At 38.4% G+C, this 20,800-nt stretch overlaps 1 protein-coding gene across 10 annotated transcripts in view; it reads right to left on the bottom strand.

Annotated features, from left to right (window-relative positions):
• Positions 1-20,800, bottom strand: part of TLE1 (TLE family member 1, transcriptional corepressor) — a 76,300-nt gene that overhangs the window by 49,906 nt on the left and 5,594 nt on the right. For 5 of the 10 annotated variants that reach the window (XM_075079552.1, XM_075079553.1, XM_075079545.1 and 2 more), the window contains exons 5-6: positions 3,215-3,277; positions 2,193-2,297 (exon numbers count right to left, since the gene is read on the bottom strand). In XM_075079552.1, the coding sequence (XP_074935653.1) occupies positions 2,193-2,297; positions 3,215-3,277 (168 nt within the window). The remainder of the gene's footprint in view (positions 1-2,192; positions 2,298-3,214; positions 3,278-20,800) is intronic. The other 5 variants (XM_075079555.1, XM_075079554.1, XM_075079546.1 and 2 more) reach the window with 1 other exon arrangement.

Here is a 20,800-nt window from a genome sequence, read left to right as displayed (position 1 = left end):
TAAGTCGGGTCCCTGAACAATACTGACAGCTGCTATCAAACTGGGCCGTGCTCACTCTCAGTGCAGCTGCCTCTTGTAGGAACAGACAGGCTTCTGATGTGTCCTCCCCTCTGGGGAGAGGGCTTGACACACTGCGTGCTCAGTGAGGGGGAGCAAAGGTCCACTGAATTGTCAACCCAATTTTATGCTATTCAGATTTTCCAGGATGCACACCGTACTTTTCAAGCAAAATCAAGCATATGTCAGAACATGAAACTTATTGTGCAGCACAAGATAATTATTGATCATGTAAGACTGTAAAAGATCTGTGACATACATCTAATTTTAGCATTATGTATATGCATGCAACTACATGGTCAAAGAAATTCTGTGCCCAACACGTTCAGTTCCTAAATTCTCAGTTTTGGATTTGTATGGGATCATTTAAAAGTCTTTCAGAAGACATAGGGAAGTATCTCTTCTGGTGAATTCTAGATAATTTAAAAACAAAACAGTGCAGGCTTCTATTCCTGCTTCCAAAGAGAGTTCTTAATTGCTTGTGGTACTTGTACATCTTATTGGTTTTAGAAGACCATATTGTGTAGACTTAAAAAGAGGCACGTGACATACTTGAGATAGCAAAATTTGTTTTGGCTAAGTAGCACTATCCTAAGTCCAGCAAGAATGTTTTTAAATATATTTTAATACATACTTCCATTGTCCGCATAACAGTCTTAAAACTAGTTCATTAAAAAGGGTTTTCCATTCCATTTTCATCCTAAAGTAGTAATTTGTTTTAAAAAATGCAAGAAAATACAGTTCTCTAATCTTTGCTAATCAAATACCACAAACGTACATGTGCTGTATTTCAAAAATCAGATCAGGTATTCATAAAGTAATTCATTACACAAGCAAAGCAGAGGAGAATGTGACAAATACAGATGTAATTGTGTGGGTTTTTAAGATGTGATTAGCAAATCAACTAAGTAACAGTCAAAATTTGATACGAAGGGAAAAAACAGCACAGATTTGAAGGGGGGGTATGTTTATGCAGAGCTAATCTGTCAAGTGTAATAAAGCAGCTTGAACAAAATTTAAGCTGAAAATCCACTGAAGCTCCCCATTTCAGGGAGGAAAAGCTATTAAAAGGAAATGAAGGTCACCCTCCCAGTTTATTTCACCTAATTGACTGCCAATAGCTTACCACAGGCAAACCGACTGCAGATCTGCAATTGAGAAACTGGTGAAAGGAGAGTTTTCAAGCTGAGGCTCATTCTTTTAATCCTCCCTCACTCCTTTTTTTTTTCCATCTCCAGTTGGGATGTAATTTTAAGCACAGATGGATTAACTGGTTCCATTGTCTGTAGACGTCATTGGACTATGGCACTGTTAATCCGTACAGCAGCATGTCTAATTACCATTACAAAGTGTCTGAGGGAACTATAAAGACCAGCAGGGCATCTTCTCACAAGCAATTAACATAAATTGATAAATGAGTAATTTGAATCCGCTCAAGGCGCTCACATATGAATAAAATCAGAAAGGACGGGTTCTTGTTTCAGCTACTTCTTTCACTTAGTCTGGAAGGGCAGAAAACATGAGAAATATTCTAGACTTAGTGGCGGTGCAAATGAACTCATGCAGTGGAAGGAATGTATAGTTCAGAAAGTTCATTAATACAAAGCAAATTACTTGTGATTGACAACCAGTCACAAGCAAGTACTATTAACTTATTTCAGCATATTTAGAAGCACATACTTGGTGAAAGGCTATTAGAACACTGTGTCAGACAATTAATAGTACTTCAAAAGCAAGTGAAGTTTCTTTTCATTGCTTGCTAATTTAAAATTCATGAAAGATTCACAAGAAAAGGAAAGAAAGAATGAATAGTTGTACAGTCTCCAAGAACTCCAGTGTCACAAAAAGCATGAGGCAAAGGTAGCTAGATCAACTGACACACCATACCTACAAATAAACAAGGCAACTCTCCTAATCATTATAATTCTTGCAGGAAAAGTTTTGTTACACACCGCATTGCTGCACAAAATGATGTTCTGACAAAGTAAACTATTAGCTTTATCCCTGCTAAAATCTGTATAAAGCAAAGCAAACATTTCAGCAACATTGGGCATCAAAACAGTGTAAGATATCAAAACATTAAGCTTATTTTTAAAATAGCAAAGCAGTAAGATATGAAAGCAAGTTATACACACTGTAGGAGGTAGACCTGGAAGGCCACGTACCCCGATGATGGCATTCAGTTCAGCCATGGTCACTTGTTTGGCACGTTCTACAGCTTGGGCCACTTGCTGCTGATGCTGTTAAAAGAAGAAAGGGTATGGGGAGGAATTCATATTACAGTATTGACTGCACCAAATCAAACAAGGATCACAAACACCTGAATAACCCATTTGTCTACAGAAGCTCAGGCTGCCTATTGCAAGACATCTTATGCAGGTAAAAGGTAACAGTGCCCTATTTCTCACCTGTTCAAAAGCAAACAAGAGCCTTGTCAGCAGCCAGCTCACCTCTTCCCCCATGCCACTTCCATACTAATTTTCTGGCAAATGAATAATTAGTTTCTAATTGAGCTGACAAGACGCTAATGTCAACTTCACACTACTGTCAATTTTACCATTTATATACTGTGCCCACACAGCAAAACCTACTGAAATTTCAAACTGAGAAAAGTGCTTCACTGAACTCAGCAAGAATTACAAATACTCTTTGTAAACTGTGGAGTTTGAAAAGACATATCTAAAATCTCAGGCTTCAAAAATGTAACAGCAGCTACCTACAATATGCTACAATCATAGTTATTCAGACCAGATGCAGGTTTGTAACTCTAGTGTTTTGCGTCCAAGTTAACAACTCACCTTTTACACTAAAATTTGATATAACTTATGTAGGCAAGGTAAGCATGCTTATTTCAGAGTCACATTTGATAACTGAATATCAGATAAGCAATCACCAAGATTAGAAATGAAAGCATTTTGTTGCATTGGTAACATTTTACAGACTCCCACTCTCCCCAGGCAATGAATGAAGCTGAGCCATTGTCACTAGTTTGAACTCAGATTTGTTAGACCAAATTAGCAGGGGGTTTGCACACTTCAGCTATAACAGATGTTCCTTACACTTGTGCATTGTGATAAAATTAACATCTTAAAACTAGCTAATTTGCAAACAGAAAAGCAACATAATTGCACTTTAACAGCTGAACAGTTTTACTTACTTCCTGAGACAAAAATGGGATGACTTGTGCACAAATTGTATTCAATCTCTTGGCGATTTCTGTCTATAGAGGAAAAGTATTTTGATTAAAACTGTGTTTTAGATTTGTTGCCATATATTAAATACTGTACAGAATTACAGTTCACATGGTGAAGAAAGTAACAGAAAATCCATATCTTCATACTACTGCAAGTATAGATAGCTAATATATACGCCCAGACGAGGACAGAGATTTAGTTAGCTTCTCTAGGACATCTGCCATGTCTAGAGCACCTAATCTGTGTACACGTTTAAGCACAAATCTGGTCCTTGTACATAGCTCATTAACAAGTAGAGCATTTCTGAAATCCATTAAGTCCAAGATAAAGCCTTTTAAAAGGTAGATTTATTATTAACCAAATTATCAAGCAGCATAACATGAAGGTGACAAGCATGGAAGAAAAATGTTTCTTTCATGATCAATTTTATCTGCCTATTAGAAGGTAAAATTAGTTTTGCTGACAGAAACACACCTTAAGGAGTACAAAAGAAATACCAAAACAGAAGCGAGGCAGCATGGAGACAAAAGGCAGAAACGTCTGAAACATCCATATTGAGAGAGAATTAATATAATGCAGACAAGAAAGAATCAGATCAGAAATGAGATAGTCAATAACAGCAAATTAGTGAAACCGTAACAGAAGAACAATACGGCTAGAAATCAGCCAAGAACAGAACAATCCTTCACTGAAAGCAACAAAGACAGCAGGGCGAAGTGTCTGAGTTCCACTTTGACAGCTTCTTGTATCTCTCTCTTTTATATTTCCCACTTTTGGCATGTCAGCGTGAACACAGGATTTCTGGTGGGGTACAGGCATCTTTTTCTCTCATTCAGCCTTAACCCTGCTTACAGCTTTTCAGACTATACATCTGCCCACTATTCAGAACCATCATAATTAACCCTCAAGGTACTTGGCACAACTACAGTTTTCCTTAAAAACACCTCCTGCAGTCACAGTAGCATAGTTGCACAAAACCAAAATTAGCATCCAGATGTGAACACAGCCTACATACAAGACAGTCTTAACAGCTCTGTCATGTCATATCATTAATCCATGTAGATATTTCTCGGGGTTTTTATTTTGTTTTGAGACGGAAGACAAAGAGATCCCTGCTGAGAATCATTAGGCCTTCCATGAAGTGTCATGCATAAACCTGAGCAAAGATAAACTCTTTGAAAGAAGTCAGATGAAAACATTTCTAACTCATCTGCCGAGCCTTTCCCTGAGCCTCCCATCATCCTGAGTGTTTCAGGAAGACACTGCAGTGTGATGATCCTTATACATCAGTCAAGCAGTAATTAGGATACAAAATCCACCCTCTGCTTTTACATCTCAGCAGACAGGTGATGTGGGATCTAAATACGACTAGAAAGCTTTAACAACTCTTTCCCCACTTCTGACAGACACAGGGGAAATAACTGATAGCACTGAGGCTTGTAAAACACCACGTCTCTCTGACATAAGCTGAAGTCCTACACCTAACCAAACTCGGTCATTTGACACACCCACTCTAAAGTTCTGTGGAAAGAAGAGTCTCCAAGGCAGTTCTGGGGTGGTTTCTTCCTAGGACAAAAGGTTCCCCTTAAATAAGGGCAATGAAATGATAGTAGCTTTACAACAAAGCTTTCTTCTCCTGCAACAAGGGGAACAGATACTTATTCTCAGTAGCAACAGCTACCATTTCACACAGTACCACAGCAGTCTGTTACTGCTGTGTTCAGGCTGCAACCATAAGATATCCACCATTCTGTGTGTGCCCTTTAGGACTGCATCCATACCAGCAAATGCGATACAAAGAAGTTACCAGCTTAACTACTATCCGTTATCAGACTTAACTATTACCAAATCTGTTGGTACTTTCAGTGTCTTAACAAGGAAAAAAACCCACACAATTGTGAGAATTTATGTACTACAGGGCATTTCCACATACCTAGTATGTCTCTCCAGAAAGCAAGGTATGTCAGCTATGGAAAGAAAGTCTATTACACAGCGATCTGGTTGGCTGGTGTTTAGCCAAGATGTTTAGGGTCCAAGAAGTTCATTGTTCTAGACCAATAGGATTAGCTTTGTTGTCGGGACAGAAGCCAGGATGAATCATAGCAGGTAATAATAGGGGAAAGTAAAAGTAAAGTAAGAGCTCATTTGGTTTCTACTGAAAAGTTCTTTGACCTGTATGACCAACATAAGAGTCTCCCTGTTTTGTAGAACTGAGATAAGGACGCGATTGTAGCTGCAAGAAAAAAAGTCTATTTTCAGTAGTCACAGAATCACACAATCCAAGTTGTCCACATTACCGGGTTTTCCTGAACAGGTCCCAAATATTTTGACCTTCACTGTAACAACATAGCATACAGGACGACACACAATAAGACATGAGAATGTAACATCATTCAATAATTACCAGTCCCAATGCAGGTTAGTTAGATTTTTAAATTTTTTATTTCTTTTCTAAAAAATTGTGGGCAAAATCAACTTTCTCGCTCTCCCAGTCAACCTTACTTTAAAGTGATTATCTCAGTACTATCAAACCTGAAAAAATGTATCCAAGTTTGTCTTTACCAATGCAGGACATCACTGAGGATTATATATGAACAGAATCCTTAACATTCATCCACAGTGCTAGGTAGATTTAAATGTACGTGCCATAAATAAGTTTGTTTTGAGATTTCTTGCTGCTGTTACAAGTGCCAGTTTAGAGACATTTACACTGAAAGGAAACTGAAAAGACTATTCTGTACTTCATAACAAAAGTCTGCTTACATTTAAAAGGCAGTTTGCCTGCTGCGCTATTTCCCATGCACAATTAAAGTACTTATTTATCCACTATGAGTTGTCATACATCTCCTGTTTGCTCCCCTCCACTGTTTAGTAAAAACTATTATTATTCACAAACATTAAGTATTTTTGTTCGCTAGTGAGTTCTGAAAGCTAGGTTTTAATGAACAATTCACCTAATCTTGCCCATCAGGAATTGCAAGACGTTTTCAGAATACGAAGGAACTTTCATTACTTTAAATACAAATTTAGCTGTTCAAAAGGCAATCTATGTTCACTTTTCTAGGGGAAATATATGCACATGTGTGTATATATATTCATTCTTGAAAGTAAACACCCTTTCTGAAGGAGTCTAGTCATTAATCAAACCAGACATCAGTAACTGATGGCATTAGAGTAAGGTATATAATCCAGATTCAGGGCTCATGCATTGAAAGCCTCTAAAAAGAGGTACTTATCAGTTACTTCTAGAGGCCTCCCAATGTAACATAGCTATTACCTAACTGCTGATCCTGAGACATGTAGGGCAGTCAGAAGAATGAGTAAACAAAGAAAATTTTGCAGAAAGCTGCTCAAGCATAGACAAACATGACTAATTGCCCATGTTCTATGGCTCCTTGGTAAAGCAGACTGTAGAAGCCTGCATCTCTCATGAAAGCCCTCCTAGCTCTATGGCAGCTCTTAGCAAAGCATCTGAAGTGCCCTTAATTGTTTGTGTTCTTAATGCAGAGACTCTTGAATACATTCATTTTTAATAGAGGACTTGAGTGTGGGGCCCATCAAAGAATGACAAAACTACATCATTCACTGGTTCTTGCTGTTGTAATGATTGTCTTTTGATTTATTTGCAAATGACAAGCTTGTCAGACCCCTGACTGAAGTGGTACCCTCCTTTCTAAAGTACCATTAAAAATTAACATGAAGGAATTCAGCTGCATTTTGCAAAAATTAAGTTGAGCGGGCGGATTTTTTTCTTCACTCATGTAATTTTTGCCTCAATTCCATCTAATTAAGGACTTAAATGTTTTGACCTAAGCATAGCCAAACTCAAGTGTTTGCACTTAAGTTTGTCTCTTGCTAAAGTGAATTCGTAACATAATGACAAAGAACAAAGCACCCAGGCTAGTTACTAAATATAATACTCATTTAGATAAGTTATATTACTAAGCAGTTAAGAAAGAACTTGTATATACAATTGTAGTTTTTTTCCTTCTGCAATGTTAGAAAGTATTGAAGTGTTTTCTTCTACAGTAGTCCATTCCAGATCATTTTGCATTTTAACAGCCTGTACTTTCCAAAGAACCATGTAAGATATCATACTTAAATCAACATGATTTCTTAAACAACTACAGATTTTTGCACTGGAATGAAAAGAAGATAGTATAATAAAAGTATCCAAACTCTAACTGTATTGCTCACCACACTTAACACACCTGTGTATTTTATCACTAATGCTGGAAGCCCTAGTCTATTGCAGCCACCGCTCTCACTTGTGAGTAAAGAATGCAACCTTCCTCCGAGAAGAATTAGTTCATCACCTTTCAGCTTCAGAGGTTTCAACAATAATAATTCTGGTTTTGCTCCCATCAGTGTCTACCACCAATGTCCCAGTAGTGACTTTAGCTATAGCATCCATGGTGATCTAAAGCAAAAAAATAGATCTTACAACAGGTTATTTTTAACAGTTACATTGTGACAATAGCTCTATTAGTGCTCAGACTCCACACAGCTGTCTAGACCTACCTTTACAAAACAATGCTCAGCTAAAAATGTCCGTAGTATGTCAAGCTTGTTATTCTTTCTTGCAATCTGTACTTCCCATATCACAAAATTTGAAAGCATTCTATCACCACTTCCTAAGGACAGGCTTATGTATTCTCATTTATTACATTTTTATTTACTTCAATTGTTTCAACACAATTTTGAGAATTACATTTGTCATTACATTGGCACGAATACAGCCCAAATCCAAGAAAACCTAAAGTTCTCATGATACCAAAAAATGCATGTCCTAATCCATTCCTTTAAAGCAAAAGATCAGATAATCAGACATTAATGCACAGAAAGGAATATACTGTCAAATCACATTCATAAAAGCTTTAGAGGGTAATTCTTAAATACTCTGCTTCCACTTCCACTTTCAACATGCAGAAAGCCAAGTACAACATTGAACTCCTTCTGGAAGAACAAAATGGACTTCCTGCCATTTACAGCATGTAACACAGTAATCCACTAGGGAGTAAAGGTCAATGTTGCACTTTTGGTCATTACTGAATCATTTGAGATTATCTGTGGTGGGGATGAGAAGAAAATCGAAGGCTATGAGAATGCTGCAAATGGCTTGACCTCAGACCAATTTTCATCTCCATCTGTCTAACAGACGTGTGGATAAAAGCCATCTTTATGGGACATGCTTGACCATTTTTTTTTTTAATCCCTGTTGCAAGCCAGAAGTCAGTGAAATACTGCATTTCAAAAGTCCTTGGGTAAGAAACTGCATCTGTATATTTTAATCTTGAGCTAAGGTTTAGTCCCCATTTAGTATTTTCAGTTTTTCCATCAGAATCATTGAAACAGGCAGTACACTTAAACGACATAGCCTTTATTCTTTTTGTGATTGAGATCTTCAAAGACAACAAAAAGCACACATATTATTCACAGAGCAATTACAAAAAGAGAAACATTCCACTGTGCTTAGCTCTCTGCATGCTTTGTTAGAACTTTGCTACAGAAAGACTCAAGCACTTCCAAAAATTTGTGAGGGGATGTTGGAGGTATAATTAAATCTCAAAACTTAAATATTCAAAAGCCTCGAATGATTAAGGCTAGCATTCTGTGAACTTTGCTGTTCATGAGAGTTATTGAATCTATGTTGAGCACCGAGATATGCATATATTATTAATGCCCTTTTATTTAAAACTAATACATTACAATCTGTTTTGGCAATGGCTGCAAAAGGAAAAAAAATAAAGGCAACATGCCATTTAAAAGTTTAAGCCCCCATAGTATATCAATGTCAAACAACAGCATGTCAAGCTAAGATTCAATTCAGGTAAGTGCCACTGCCAAATTTTCTTGTTCCCAGACGTGCTTTAAGATTATTTTATTGCTTAAAATTTAATTTGTTCCAACCCGCGTCTCCATGACAACGTTGGCTAACCCTGCAAATCATTTGGGTAATTGGATATCTTATCTTTCTATTGCTCTCAAATCGAATGATTCTGCTAGAACTGCAGCAGCCAATCAAATTTACAGGCCTCCTGAGAAATAGACTCGCACAAGTAGCCACATCCATCTCCCCTTTACCGGTGTATTAACCACCCTGTGACAAACTGTGGAAGTTGGCCTTCAAACTCTATTTCAAATTATAAACACTGTCATTACTAATATTCTCACCAATAGGAGGGGGTGGGAAGGTTTATTCTCAACAGATACTTGAAATTCAATCTGACAAGCAGCAACGGGTAGCATTTATTTCAGCGACAGGAACAATCTCTGTATTTTGGGCGTAAGCTGTCAGTTTAACATGACATATCATTAACAAATACAGCTTTCCCTCTGCCCCACATTTGTACTACTCATTTAAATTGCGAGATCAGCCACCCACAAGAGGATGATATTAAAACCCCCAGAAGACTGGCATGAAAAATCTTTAGCTATGAAAAAACCAAAACATCACCATATTGCAAGTAGGAGTGGGAGAAGAAAGAAGTAACAGAACTATTAGAAGAATAAAAACTCAAAATGATAAAGCTACAGAATGCTAGATAGTTTGCACAGTCATATTAGTAGTTTTTAAATCCAGTACCTAAACTACATTTACCTGAATCCTCTTAGATGTCAGTTTAAATTACAAAAAGGTCATGTTAATTTAAACATAAGCTACATATGATGCACAAGTCAACAGCTACACTTGCCAAACATCTACTACAGGTTTGGACTTCGTTCAACTGTAAAGTGAAGTGACTGGATATATTTCAGATGTCTAATTTCAATGCTTTCTATAATAATAGAAAGAGGCTGCTGTGTAGCTCAATGAACCACTGTGCACAACTGCCCTTCCCATTCGCAGCTGTAAATCCTGTTGAACCCAAGCCAACTGGCAACAAAGCAGCTGTTGTCAGGATGTTAAAGTGCTCCTTTCACGCATCTTCACTGTCTCAAGACTCTTCTTAAACTTAACAGGACAGTTATCACATTTCTCCTTTAATCCAACTTTAGCCCATCTTGCTTAAGCACTCACAACTACAAAAGGTGCATTTATCCAAATTTTAGTTCCACAGTTTAGTTTCAATGCCGAAGCTAACCTTCAATAAACAAAAGAATTTAAATCTCAAAGTGAGCACCCACCTTTATCTTATTTTCAAGTTGTTTTCCAGCACAGACAGTTTCCACTTTTAGATTCCATGAGATGCTGAGTTAAGTCAGAGGCTGACTCAAATCCAGAAGAGGTGGTCTTGCTACTTTTGCTTTCAGACACACACATTCTTCAAACTACACTGGAGACATTTGGATTTGTCCAACATCTCAACAAACTAGTCAAGCAGAAAACGCTGCTACAGGAGGAGTGAAAGGGGCAGCTTAGTAGGCCACCACATCAGTGAGTGAAATGTAAGCTATTGGATGAGCTCCCATCTTCCCACAGGACTACACTCATGTGCTCTTACAGTGCTCTAGAAGCATGGTCTCCAAAATTATACAGCATGCTTTGCATTATTACCCTTAAGGGTAGTCAGGGGAGGTTTAGCCTGGATATTAGGAAAAATTTCATTACTGAAGGAGTGGTCAGGCATTGGAACAGGCTGCCCAGAGAGGTGGTGGAGTCACCATCCCTGGACGTGTTCAGAAACAGCATAGATGTGGCACTTCAGGGCATGGTTTAGGAGGAAGCATGGTGGTGTTGGGTTGATGGGTGGACTTGATGGTCCTGGAGGTCTTTTCCAAGTTTGAGGATTCTACGACATTAAGAACTTGATTTACTCTGGACAACTGCGCAACACTACACTATACAAAAACAAGGAGGAGCAAAAAGGAAGAGAAAAAGAAAGGAGGCATACAAAAGAAGTATCTGTAACTGCTACATCCCTATCAGAAAAGAGCCCTTTTAGCTTTTCATTTAGTTTAGGACATTAGTTTAAAACTACTTCCTAATTTGCTCTCACTCCCACAAGCCACATCCAACTTTCTGTATACATTCTTGCAGCACTTGCCACAGAGCCACTTTGTTGGGATGGCAGGAGAAAGTCCAAGCTCCTGCATAGCTGGAGAAGTGCCTAGAACCACACAGCTTCTAAAACTTAGACCATAAAGTTCCTCAAACCAAGCATATGTGTTTATAGTATGCAAGTCAATAACAAAACTCCCAGTCAGGATCAGCCCTTATCAACTTTCAAGTAAGACTGTAATAGCAGTAGAATCTGGACTTGATTAGAACAATAAGCTTGCCATATGACAACAAACAAGACACATCAAGACAAGGGACTGAAATATGGGGGAAAAATTTTGATATGCTACATTGACGAGGAATTTAGAGATAATTACCAAATTAAACTTACCAAGTCAGTCACATGCACTTTTGTATCTTAAATCTAATTTCACCATTTTACAATACTTAGTAAATTCATAGCTCAGTTTCAAAAATCTCACATCAGAGAAACAATTTAAGGCCTTAAAAAGGTGTTCATATCAATGCTTTAGGTGCCATCAGGTGACTTACTAATGAATAACAAGCTCGACAACTCTTCTATTAGCAACTAGCAGAATTATCCATCATACAGGATTTGGAGGGAAGGTGAAAATAATGGAGATTTTCATTACCTGGGAAAAAGGTTTGGAAGTCTTTCAAGCAAGACCTTAGGAACACATCACTAAGTTTTTTCCCCATTTTATTTTTATATATATATTCTGTTGCTCACAGAATAGAAAAAAAACATCTAGATTACATTCCAATAGAGAAGAACTGATTGCAACTATCAAACAGAAACTGATCTGATTGAAAATGATACACATTGCAGATTTTATAATCATAGGGACAGGAAGAAAGACTGGAAAACCCAGTAAGGCTTCAGGAAAACAAATGCCAACTGGTAAGATCAGCTTTATATGACCTTTTACTGAGGGAGGAAATAAAGTGGCATTATGGAGAGCTGACTTTTTCTTTATGAAACAATATTAAGGACATGGACGACAGTTAACACACCTGAGAATGGAAGGAGGGACAGATGAAAAAGGGGAGGGAAGGAACTGTGCCAAGAGACCAAATCCCAAATTCTTAACTGACTTCATGCAAACAGGAAAGTGTACAGGAAGTGGAAACTAGGTCAGGTGAGGCAGTATGAACATATACAGCACAAGTACATATTCTTGTAACAATGTGCCACTAGTAAGCAACAGCTAAAGTAAAGGTAGTGCTACAGGCTGGAATAGTCAGAGGACACCAGAAAAAATGGTTCCACCCCCTCAATTACAAAGGGAAAGATATGGTCAAGGGACACTAAGGCGGCCAAAAAGTCTATACTTTTTTGCATCTGTTGTAACTATACAAGAATCATTAGCAACCACATAATTAACATAAATTACTAGTTATGTAAGGTCAACACTGCAGGGTAAAACAGGAAAGGAACAGAACAGAGCATTTGAAGTAAAATGTCTTCAAATTGCCTAGGTCTGATAAAATAAAAGAGCATATTAGTGAAAACTGAGCAGCTAGTGGACACCTTGCAGAACCTCTGCAAACATCAAGTGGATAGGAAACTATGAAAGGACAGCGCCTAACAGAAAACAGCAAATGAAAGAGCAAAGACACTCAAGCCTAGTTATTATTCCTTAGGCTTGGGCATTAAAAAGGCTATAGTTTATAAGCATCTAGGTGAAACATGAATATAAATCACAATTCAGAAGTATTTTTCAGCAGTAAACAACATCAGAATTATGCAATGTCCAAAAAGGTAAAGTCATTATGGCTAGGAGAGGCAGATGTTAACATCCTCACTAAGAATTTGACACTCATAGCACTCTTAGGAGCAACACAAACAGCACAGCCCAGATAATATTTCACAAGAACAAGTACAAAACTGCTTGATGATTAAACCATGTATGAATACATCCTTCCCTTCTGCAAATTAAGAAGGTCTGCATGCATGATAGGCCCAGTATTTTTCAGTATTTCCCACTAACAAGCATGAAGATCTCTTCATCTGCCCTAATCCTTAATTTGCAGAGAGCTTCAAACTGAGAAAGAGTATGCCAGATAGCTTCATAACTCACTTTGCAGTGAATGGAAAAATGGACTACAAAGGAAGAAGGGTAGGGATAAATAGGGGTAAAGGACCATAGCATGCCTAGACAGGAACATAAAGGACAAGGAAATAATGGGCCAGGAAGGAATCTCTCCGTCACAGCAGATCAGAAGTTGAACATAAGTCAATGGCATGCTGTTGCAAAAAAGGCTGCCACCACAGTAAGCCGTACGCTAAGTAAACCTTCTGTGCTACTCAGCATGGCATTTCCTCCCCTGGAGTACTGCACTTATTTTGGCCACTGTACTTCAGCAGAGCAACAACATTCAGAGAACAAACATGACTGTAGAGGTATACAAAATGATTCTGGAAGGCAGAGGAATGAGAAAATGCATATTAAAGAGCTGAAGCTGCAACAGAAAAGACTGAAGTTGCAACTGAGGAAGTATGTCAGCAGCAAGGACATAAAAAACACTCTGCTACCTCGAGAACTTGTGAGTCACCACTATTGTTAAATCTTTGCTAACATAACAATCACCCTATCAGGAATGACACTGGTAGAGGCAATCCTACTAGGACTCAGGGAGACACTAGGTCCTTTCTGGTGCTGCGATTCTACAGTTTATATTTCAGTTTAAAGAAACAACCTAAGAAGTTCCCATAGGTCCTGTTAATTAAAGATTTTGTTTGCTTAACTAGCAATTTATGTCCATCATTTGAGGCCACGGTCTGCAAAGTAACAGCTGGAAGCCTTATAACCAGTTACAAAAAAATAGGAATTCAGAATGACCTTACACCCAAATTCACACAAGAACAGCAGCGATAAATCTTTCAGCTTTTTTAACAAAAAAAAAAAACTTTTTTGTAAATGGAAACTGTTGTGGCAACACCACAAAAGAATGATCTTTCTATTAGTTATTTTTCCCAAGAAATTATTGGTTTGCCATCCTCTCCCCCCAGGGTTTTAATTCAAACTTCTACATTTAAAAAAGTTGAGCTCATCACACCATGAAGCACAGACCACAGCAATTTGGGAGTTTCAGAACACTTTGAAACAATTTCATTAATAGGCAGATTTCCACAGATCATAAAAACCACCCAGTTTCAGATGTCCTTCCCTTTTCTTGACCTAACAAAAGCAGGTTTCCTCACAGACTTAATACCTAATCAAAATGCAGCTGAACAGGCATACCCATTCTTTCTCCCCTTCACCAAAACTGAAAGCTATCTTTTTTTTTTGGTTTTGCTTGCTAATCCATAGAAGCCTTTAAAATGGCACAAATAGAGGCAGCAGCATTTTGTTCTCTAAATCAATTTTATCCTCAGCCATCAACTAGATGTTCCAGCACAGAGAAAGAACAGTCCTTCCCTTCTAATTCAAAAATCCATACTACCATTGCCCTTGCAAACTGCTAAACAAGCAGTATCGGCAATTCACTTGTGTTCTGTAATATATTTACTGCAAATCCCAAGGGCTTGCCTCCTAATGCAGTTTTCTGTTGTGTCTGTTCTTGTCAATACACTGACTGGTCACCTTACAAGTAAGTTGCTTTGACCAACTGTTTACACAAACATCAAAAAGCTTCAAGAGGAATAAAAAAAAGACTGAACAGAAAAAAAAGAACATCCATGCTGCTAGGGGAGGGAGACAAAACAAACAAAAAACCCAACCCTATACCAAAACACAAATTAACCTCAGTTTTCTGTTTTGTTATCATGTAGCCAAAAAGGCTAGTTAGCTTTTCAGATCACCTGAGCAGTACAAGGTATTTCCAGGTAAGCACAGTAAGACACAAAGTTTACCCAATACCCCTCGAAAAACTTTAATTTGCAATCTAATCATCTGTGCTAATTTGTCCACATATCTGAAGAACTGAAAGAAAAGGTGAGAGCAACTCAGTCAATCCCCAATTACAGATTAGAGCAGTCTTAAATACTAGTTAGTCTTAAACACTAGTTATCATTAGCCACAGAAGACTATCATTATAAACAGTTAAGTGAAACCTTCCAGATTCATTTCCTGAACTGCCTTCCCCATGCTAGAAAGCATTTTATAACAACTAGGCTTGCTAACAACTAAAATAACCCTCAACACTTACAAGCCTAAAATACTACTACCCTAGGAAATAATGCTGTAAACCTTTTCCTATTCCAATTTTGCTTAAGCATACTGCAATTGTAGTTCCAATCGAGAGAAGTCTACATTGCATCCACTCGTTTACATGAGGCGACAGGGTAGGCTGCTGTACTTTTTAAAGTACCAAAAAAGTGCATCACTATGCCTTCTTTTAAAAGAGACAACCTCAGGAAGAAATAACTTGGTTTTAAATGTATTCAGATTTCAACTATATTTCAGTTAAGAACAAACTCAATTTCAGCAAGCTCTAATCTACTCTTCAATCATCTCCAGCACTATGCCACAAAGCAGTCACTGGTGGAGTTTCACAGGGGCCTTTACTGCAATGTTTTATGAATATGTTCAGCATTGCAGCCTAGAAAAGACAGCAAGCAGTGAGTACAAAAGCTTGCTCCATAAAAGAATTCATTCCAAGTAAAAACAGTGGCTGAAGAACTGCAAAGACACCTTACAAGACGAAGCAGGCAATGAAAAGAATTGTATATAAATAAAATTTATGCACATTGGGAGTAGCCATCCCTAGCCTCAACGTGAAGGGATGGCTCCTGAGCTTACCGTCATCACTCATGATCAAGAACTCAAATGTGAAAGGTGACTCCAGCAGTTCAGCATTTCGTGGCAGCCAAAAGAGAAATCTGATATTGGGAACTTTTAGTAAAGAAAAAAAGAAAAAAGAAAACATCCAGAAAACAGAATTATGTGATAATATAAATCTCTGGTTCACCTGCACGTAGTTCTAGTTCCCTTACTTCAACAGGCTAAGTTAAAAATGGAAAATGTTGAGGGAAAAGCAAGGAAGATGATCAAAGCAAACTACACAACTGTGTAGGCTGGGACTGCCCAACCTGAAAAGGAGTCAACACATGCATTACAACAGAGATATAAAATTTTGAGTGCATTGAAAAAGCAGCCAGGCATCAACCACTTGTCTATTCTGACAAGGACCATCAATAAAGATAGTAGAAACCAGGTTCAAAGCAAACAAAGGTTGGCTTTTGTCCTGCACCTAGGACAACCTCCTCCCCCAACAGCATAGCCACAGTGGAAACACACTGGAAAGCAGTTTTGCAGAAGAGGGCACAGGTGTCCTGGAGGACAAGTTGAATACACATCAGCCCCACACCCTTGTGTTGACAAAGGCTACACCTCATACTAGGATGCAACAGCATGACTGTAACCAGCTGGCTGACTAAAATACATTTTTCCCCTATTTGTTCCCTTTGTTTGGCAAGTAGAAAGATGTTGCCAAACTGAGGCAAGTCACTATGTGACACCAGGAAGATGATCAGGGAATCAGAGCACACAACAAACATACCAGGAAGAAGTTAGATTTCTTTAGTTTCAAGTGGAGGATTAATGGGAGAGAAGATCCGATTGCTGACAAAGAGGTGATCATGGAGAATACTAAGCCAGACTCTTCTCAGAGGGGCACAGCAGAAGAACAAAAGGCAGGCAATGGTCATCAGTGCAGAAAACCCAAGTCCCAGTTAGTGAAGGAAAAAATTCTCCACAATAAGGGTGGGTCAAACACTGGAAAGTGTTGCCCAGAGATGTCACAAGATTACTTCCATAAAATACTTATGATGGAAATTTTATACTTGCAAAAGCACAGGTTGCAAGTCCAGGTTGAACATGGGACCAGCTTGCAAGTACTTTAAAAGCCATGGCTTACGAGTAGTCATAAGGACTGATCCGTTAAACTAGCTGTTTTGACAAATACATGCTGAACAATTGGGAATTCTCCCTATCAGCTGTTGGTTTTCCCCTTTCTGAAAGGAACTACGTAAGCAACTACTATTGCTCAAATAGCTACATCCAGCGCCCAACTAAGAAGTGTGATGCATAAGATGAAAATAATAGTGTTTGACATAATTTCCATTAGATATCCCTAAATCTTACTTCAAGTGGAACGATAACCTCATTAGTTCTACTCGAAGCTGTTATCATTTTTAAGATAACAATACCATGCAGTCTTCTGATAAGTGCCAGTTAACCTAAAATTGTTTCTAAAGGTTTTTACCGTACACCAGTGGTGACCTACTATCAAACCCAGAAGATCCTATCTTCGATTTTTTACAAGAGACAATGCAATTTTACTGCTTTACTACAAACACTTAAGTTCTGGAGCAGGGTGGAAGGAAAGGCAATTCAAATGCTCAGCTTGATTCGGTGTTAACAACTAGCAGAAGGAGGAAAAACATTAAGCTTTTTCCCTGGAATCTGTTGTGACTTGAAGGGGTACTGCACATTCACAAAGCATCTTCCCTCTCACTCTTCCCCCTGCCTCCAAAAATACCACGAATTTTTCTGTCCTCTTGAACTGATCCATGAAGTATATCAACAGACATTTGGCAACCTAAGTTCCAACAATGCAATGGAAGTTTAACAACGTAGCTGATAGGAAGGCATTTCCTCTCTTCCTCCACGGTTCTGCGAAGAACCTGAAACCTGGTAGACAACATCTAAAATGCGAGATTATCAGGCAGTATTTCAAATACAGTGTTTATACTGTGACATACTTTCAGATTAAGTTTTGTAAGGAGTTGACATAATACATGGTATTTGACAATATGGTTACCTAGAAGCCTCATGGAGATGTACTTCACACAGTGCCCCGAATCTGTCAGATAAATCCTTAAGAATAATGCTGACCTCAAGCTTGAATGTGGTTCAAAAGTCAAGAAAGTTAGGGTCATTACTCTAGTCTTTCCTCCCCATTCAAACTGCCAGATCTAGTTGTGGTTGAAATAGCTGCACTGGTGATACAACTGTATTCATTTAGAAACCCAGTATTTGTAAAATAAGTACAGTTTTTTGAGTGAAAAGTATTGTCCCAATTAACCTTACCGTTTTCTCTTTTAAATAAAAACAGGCTTTGCATGTCTTATGTGGCAGTGACAACTGTAAAACGCTCCTGAAACACACACTGCACACCACCAAAACCTTAAGGATTCATGAAGTTTTTCATTCCAATAATTAAAATCCAAGTAGGAAAAAAAGAAAAAAATTAATTTATCTTTAAATCCTTTTCAACAGCACAGCCATCCTACTCAGGAGCTGTAGAGAGCTAACTAAGCTCCTTAATTCTCTTCTATTTAACCCACTCCTGAAGACTGATGTTCTAATGAGATATCAGTAGAAAATTCTGTCCTTTGCTGTAGAGCATTAGAAATTATTCCTCAAGACAGTCCAGGCTAAAACAGACATTTAACTCTTGTACTATCGGTTAACATAATGCAGTTTGGGAGTTTGTATACTTCTCTACAAGAGGCAAGGTACTGAATGACAGGTCTGCCTCCAGGCAGGTCACAGAGATCACAATAAGCCACCCAAAGAGAGGGAAACCTAGCTGTCACTGTTGGGATAGCAGAAACCCACATACTGCAGTAGTTTATATAGTCTGTCAGTTGGTTCAGCAGTGATGAATTTTTCTTTCTTTGGCTGCCTGCCACTGAACAAAAGCTAATCTTGCACCTAAACAATCCAGGCATTAAACACACAGGAAGTCTTATCTTCTGACTTATGACAGAAGATGACAGACAGAGCTGGTGAAAATAAGGAGGCACTGCCCTAATAGCCAAGGGCAGCAACCCTTTAAGTACAGTGTGATTTTTAACACCCAAGCAACTCTACATCTTGGCATTAGCAGTTGATGCATCTGCTTTGCCAGCCATCGATGTCAGTGGGAAAAACGTGACTTGGACAGTATAACACAAAGAAACTTAAGACCACACAAAACATCCTTATTCATTCTGTCTTCTTGACACATATGAAAACGACATCTGAATCAAGTGCGTCTATCCTAAACAAATCCTCAGGTGCTTGTTTCTGTTTCAGGTAAGCAAACTTTGGTCAGTAACTATCCACGTTAAAATAATTACCTCTGAAAAACAGTGTAAAAATCCACGCACAACATCCTCTAAGAACCGACCTTTGAAATTTTTTTTAAAAAAGAATTAAAAATTTAAAAACACCAAACCAGAAACAAGACCAAAAGACCCCCAAAACACCCCACAAACTAGCCACAAATATGCTAAAAAGATTATTTCCTGACGACTGTTCAGGCAGCAGGCTGAAAACCAGCAGCTGTACCTGGATTTAAGCACACAGCTACGCAATTAAGCACTACAAAGTGCCAAAGCTAAAGTTGTGAAGGAAGCCTTACCTGGCCATTTCTGGACTCAAATGCAACATATTCAAGTGGAAAGCTCTGCAGTACAGCTGTTTGTGTATGCAAAGTTCACCTCAGTTAAGACTGTTTACAGCAACATTCAAGCGCTGACTAACTTTGTTTTAGTCAAATTGTAATAGATTACCAAATCAAATGAAGAGGGAACTGCTGAAACAACTGTATCAGTACAGGAAATCAACCCTTTCACATGCAGGCAAACTGCAACTACTTCATTTTATCGATGTGGCTCTACCTCAACAGTGATGTATGCACTGCACTGCATAAAAGAAACACCGCTGCAGTGTAATTTTTTGTTTTTCAATCAGCAGCCCAAGCGCTCTGAAGGGCTTCACACAGAGCGAGTGCAGCATCCACACAGGAGGCAGGCCTTAAAAACATTAAAGCTTGTTCAGTGGAAAGTTTCCCCATCACCGCATTTTTCAGTAACAAAGATGTTGTCAGAAATGACAATTTTTCGTGTCCCCTGATGATGCCTTGCTAGCATTTGGTTATAAGCCATAAAGCAGGAATAATTTCAGCCTGTCAGGAGTCTAGCTAATGCCCAGTTTCCCCCTAGAGAGAATTCCTGTCAAACGTAATGAGAGCTCCAAAGGCCCTCTCTACAACATAATGAGCACTTAGGCCATGCTGGTGATCAGCCAGCAAAAAGCATCAATTTGAGCCTGGCTACACCCTTGGGGCTAGACGTCACCAGTTTTAATAAGAATTATGATTACTATCTGCCAAAAGCCTCCTCAGAACTCAGCATTAGCAGTGGAAATTGAGAAGAATGTCATTGGTAGATCGCAGGAAACAAAAATACCTAAGACCACCTACATACTGAACTGTAACACCATTTGACATCCTCATTGCAGGTATCTAAATCAAGACTCTTTTACAAGAGGTACTACTTTTATGAGAAATTAGAATTACTTAACATGTAAAAGTATAGTATCTGGGACTCATATCCAGGGGAATATATTTATGTCTTCAAAAGCTTATTCTTTTCTTAACAGCATACACAGAACAAGTGTGCTCTACTCTCCCCAGTTAGAACCAACACAGGAATAACGCTCTGCCGTAAGTCTTAAAAGCTTCCGAAGCATCACTGCCTACTCGATACATAATTATAGTTGCCATACATACAGAACATTAAACCCTTGCAATACACAGATGTTAAGGTCAAAGTGGAAACCTCAGTTCTCACACTCTTTAATCTTGTGGG

The sequence above is a fragment of the Phalacrocorax aristotelis genome, chromosome Z (genome assembly GCF_949628215.1).
Source record: "Phalacrocorax aristotelis chromosome Z, bGulAri2.1, whole genome shotgun sequence".
Taxonomy (NCBI): Eukaryota; Metazoa; Chordata; class Aves; order Suliformes; family Phalacrocoracidae; genus Phalacrocorax; species Phalacrocorax aristotelis.
This window is presented reverse-complemented; position numbering and strand designations above follow the sequence as displayed.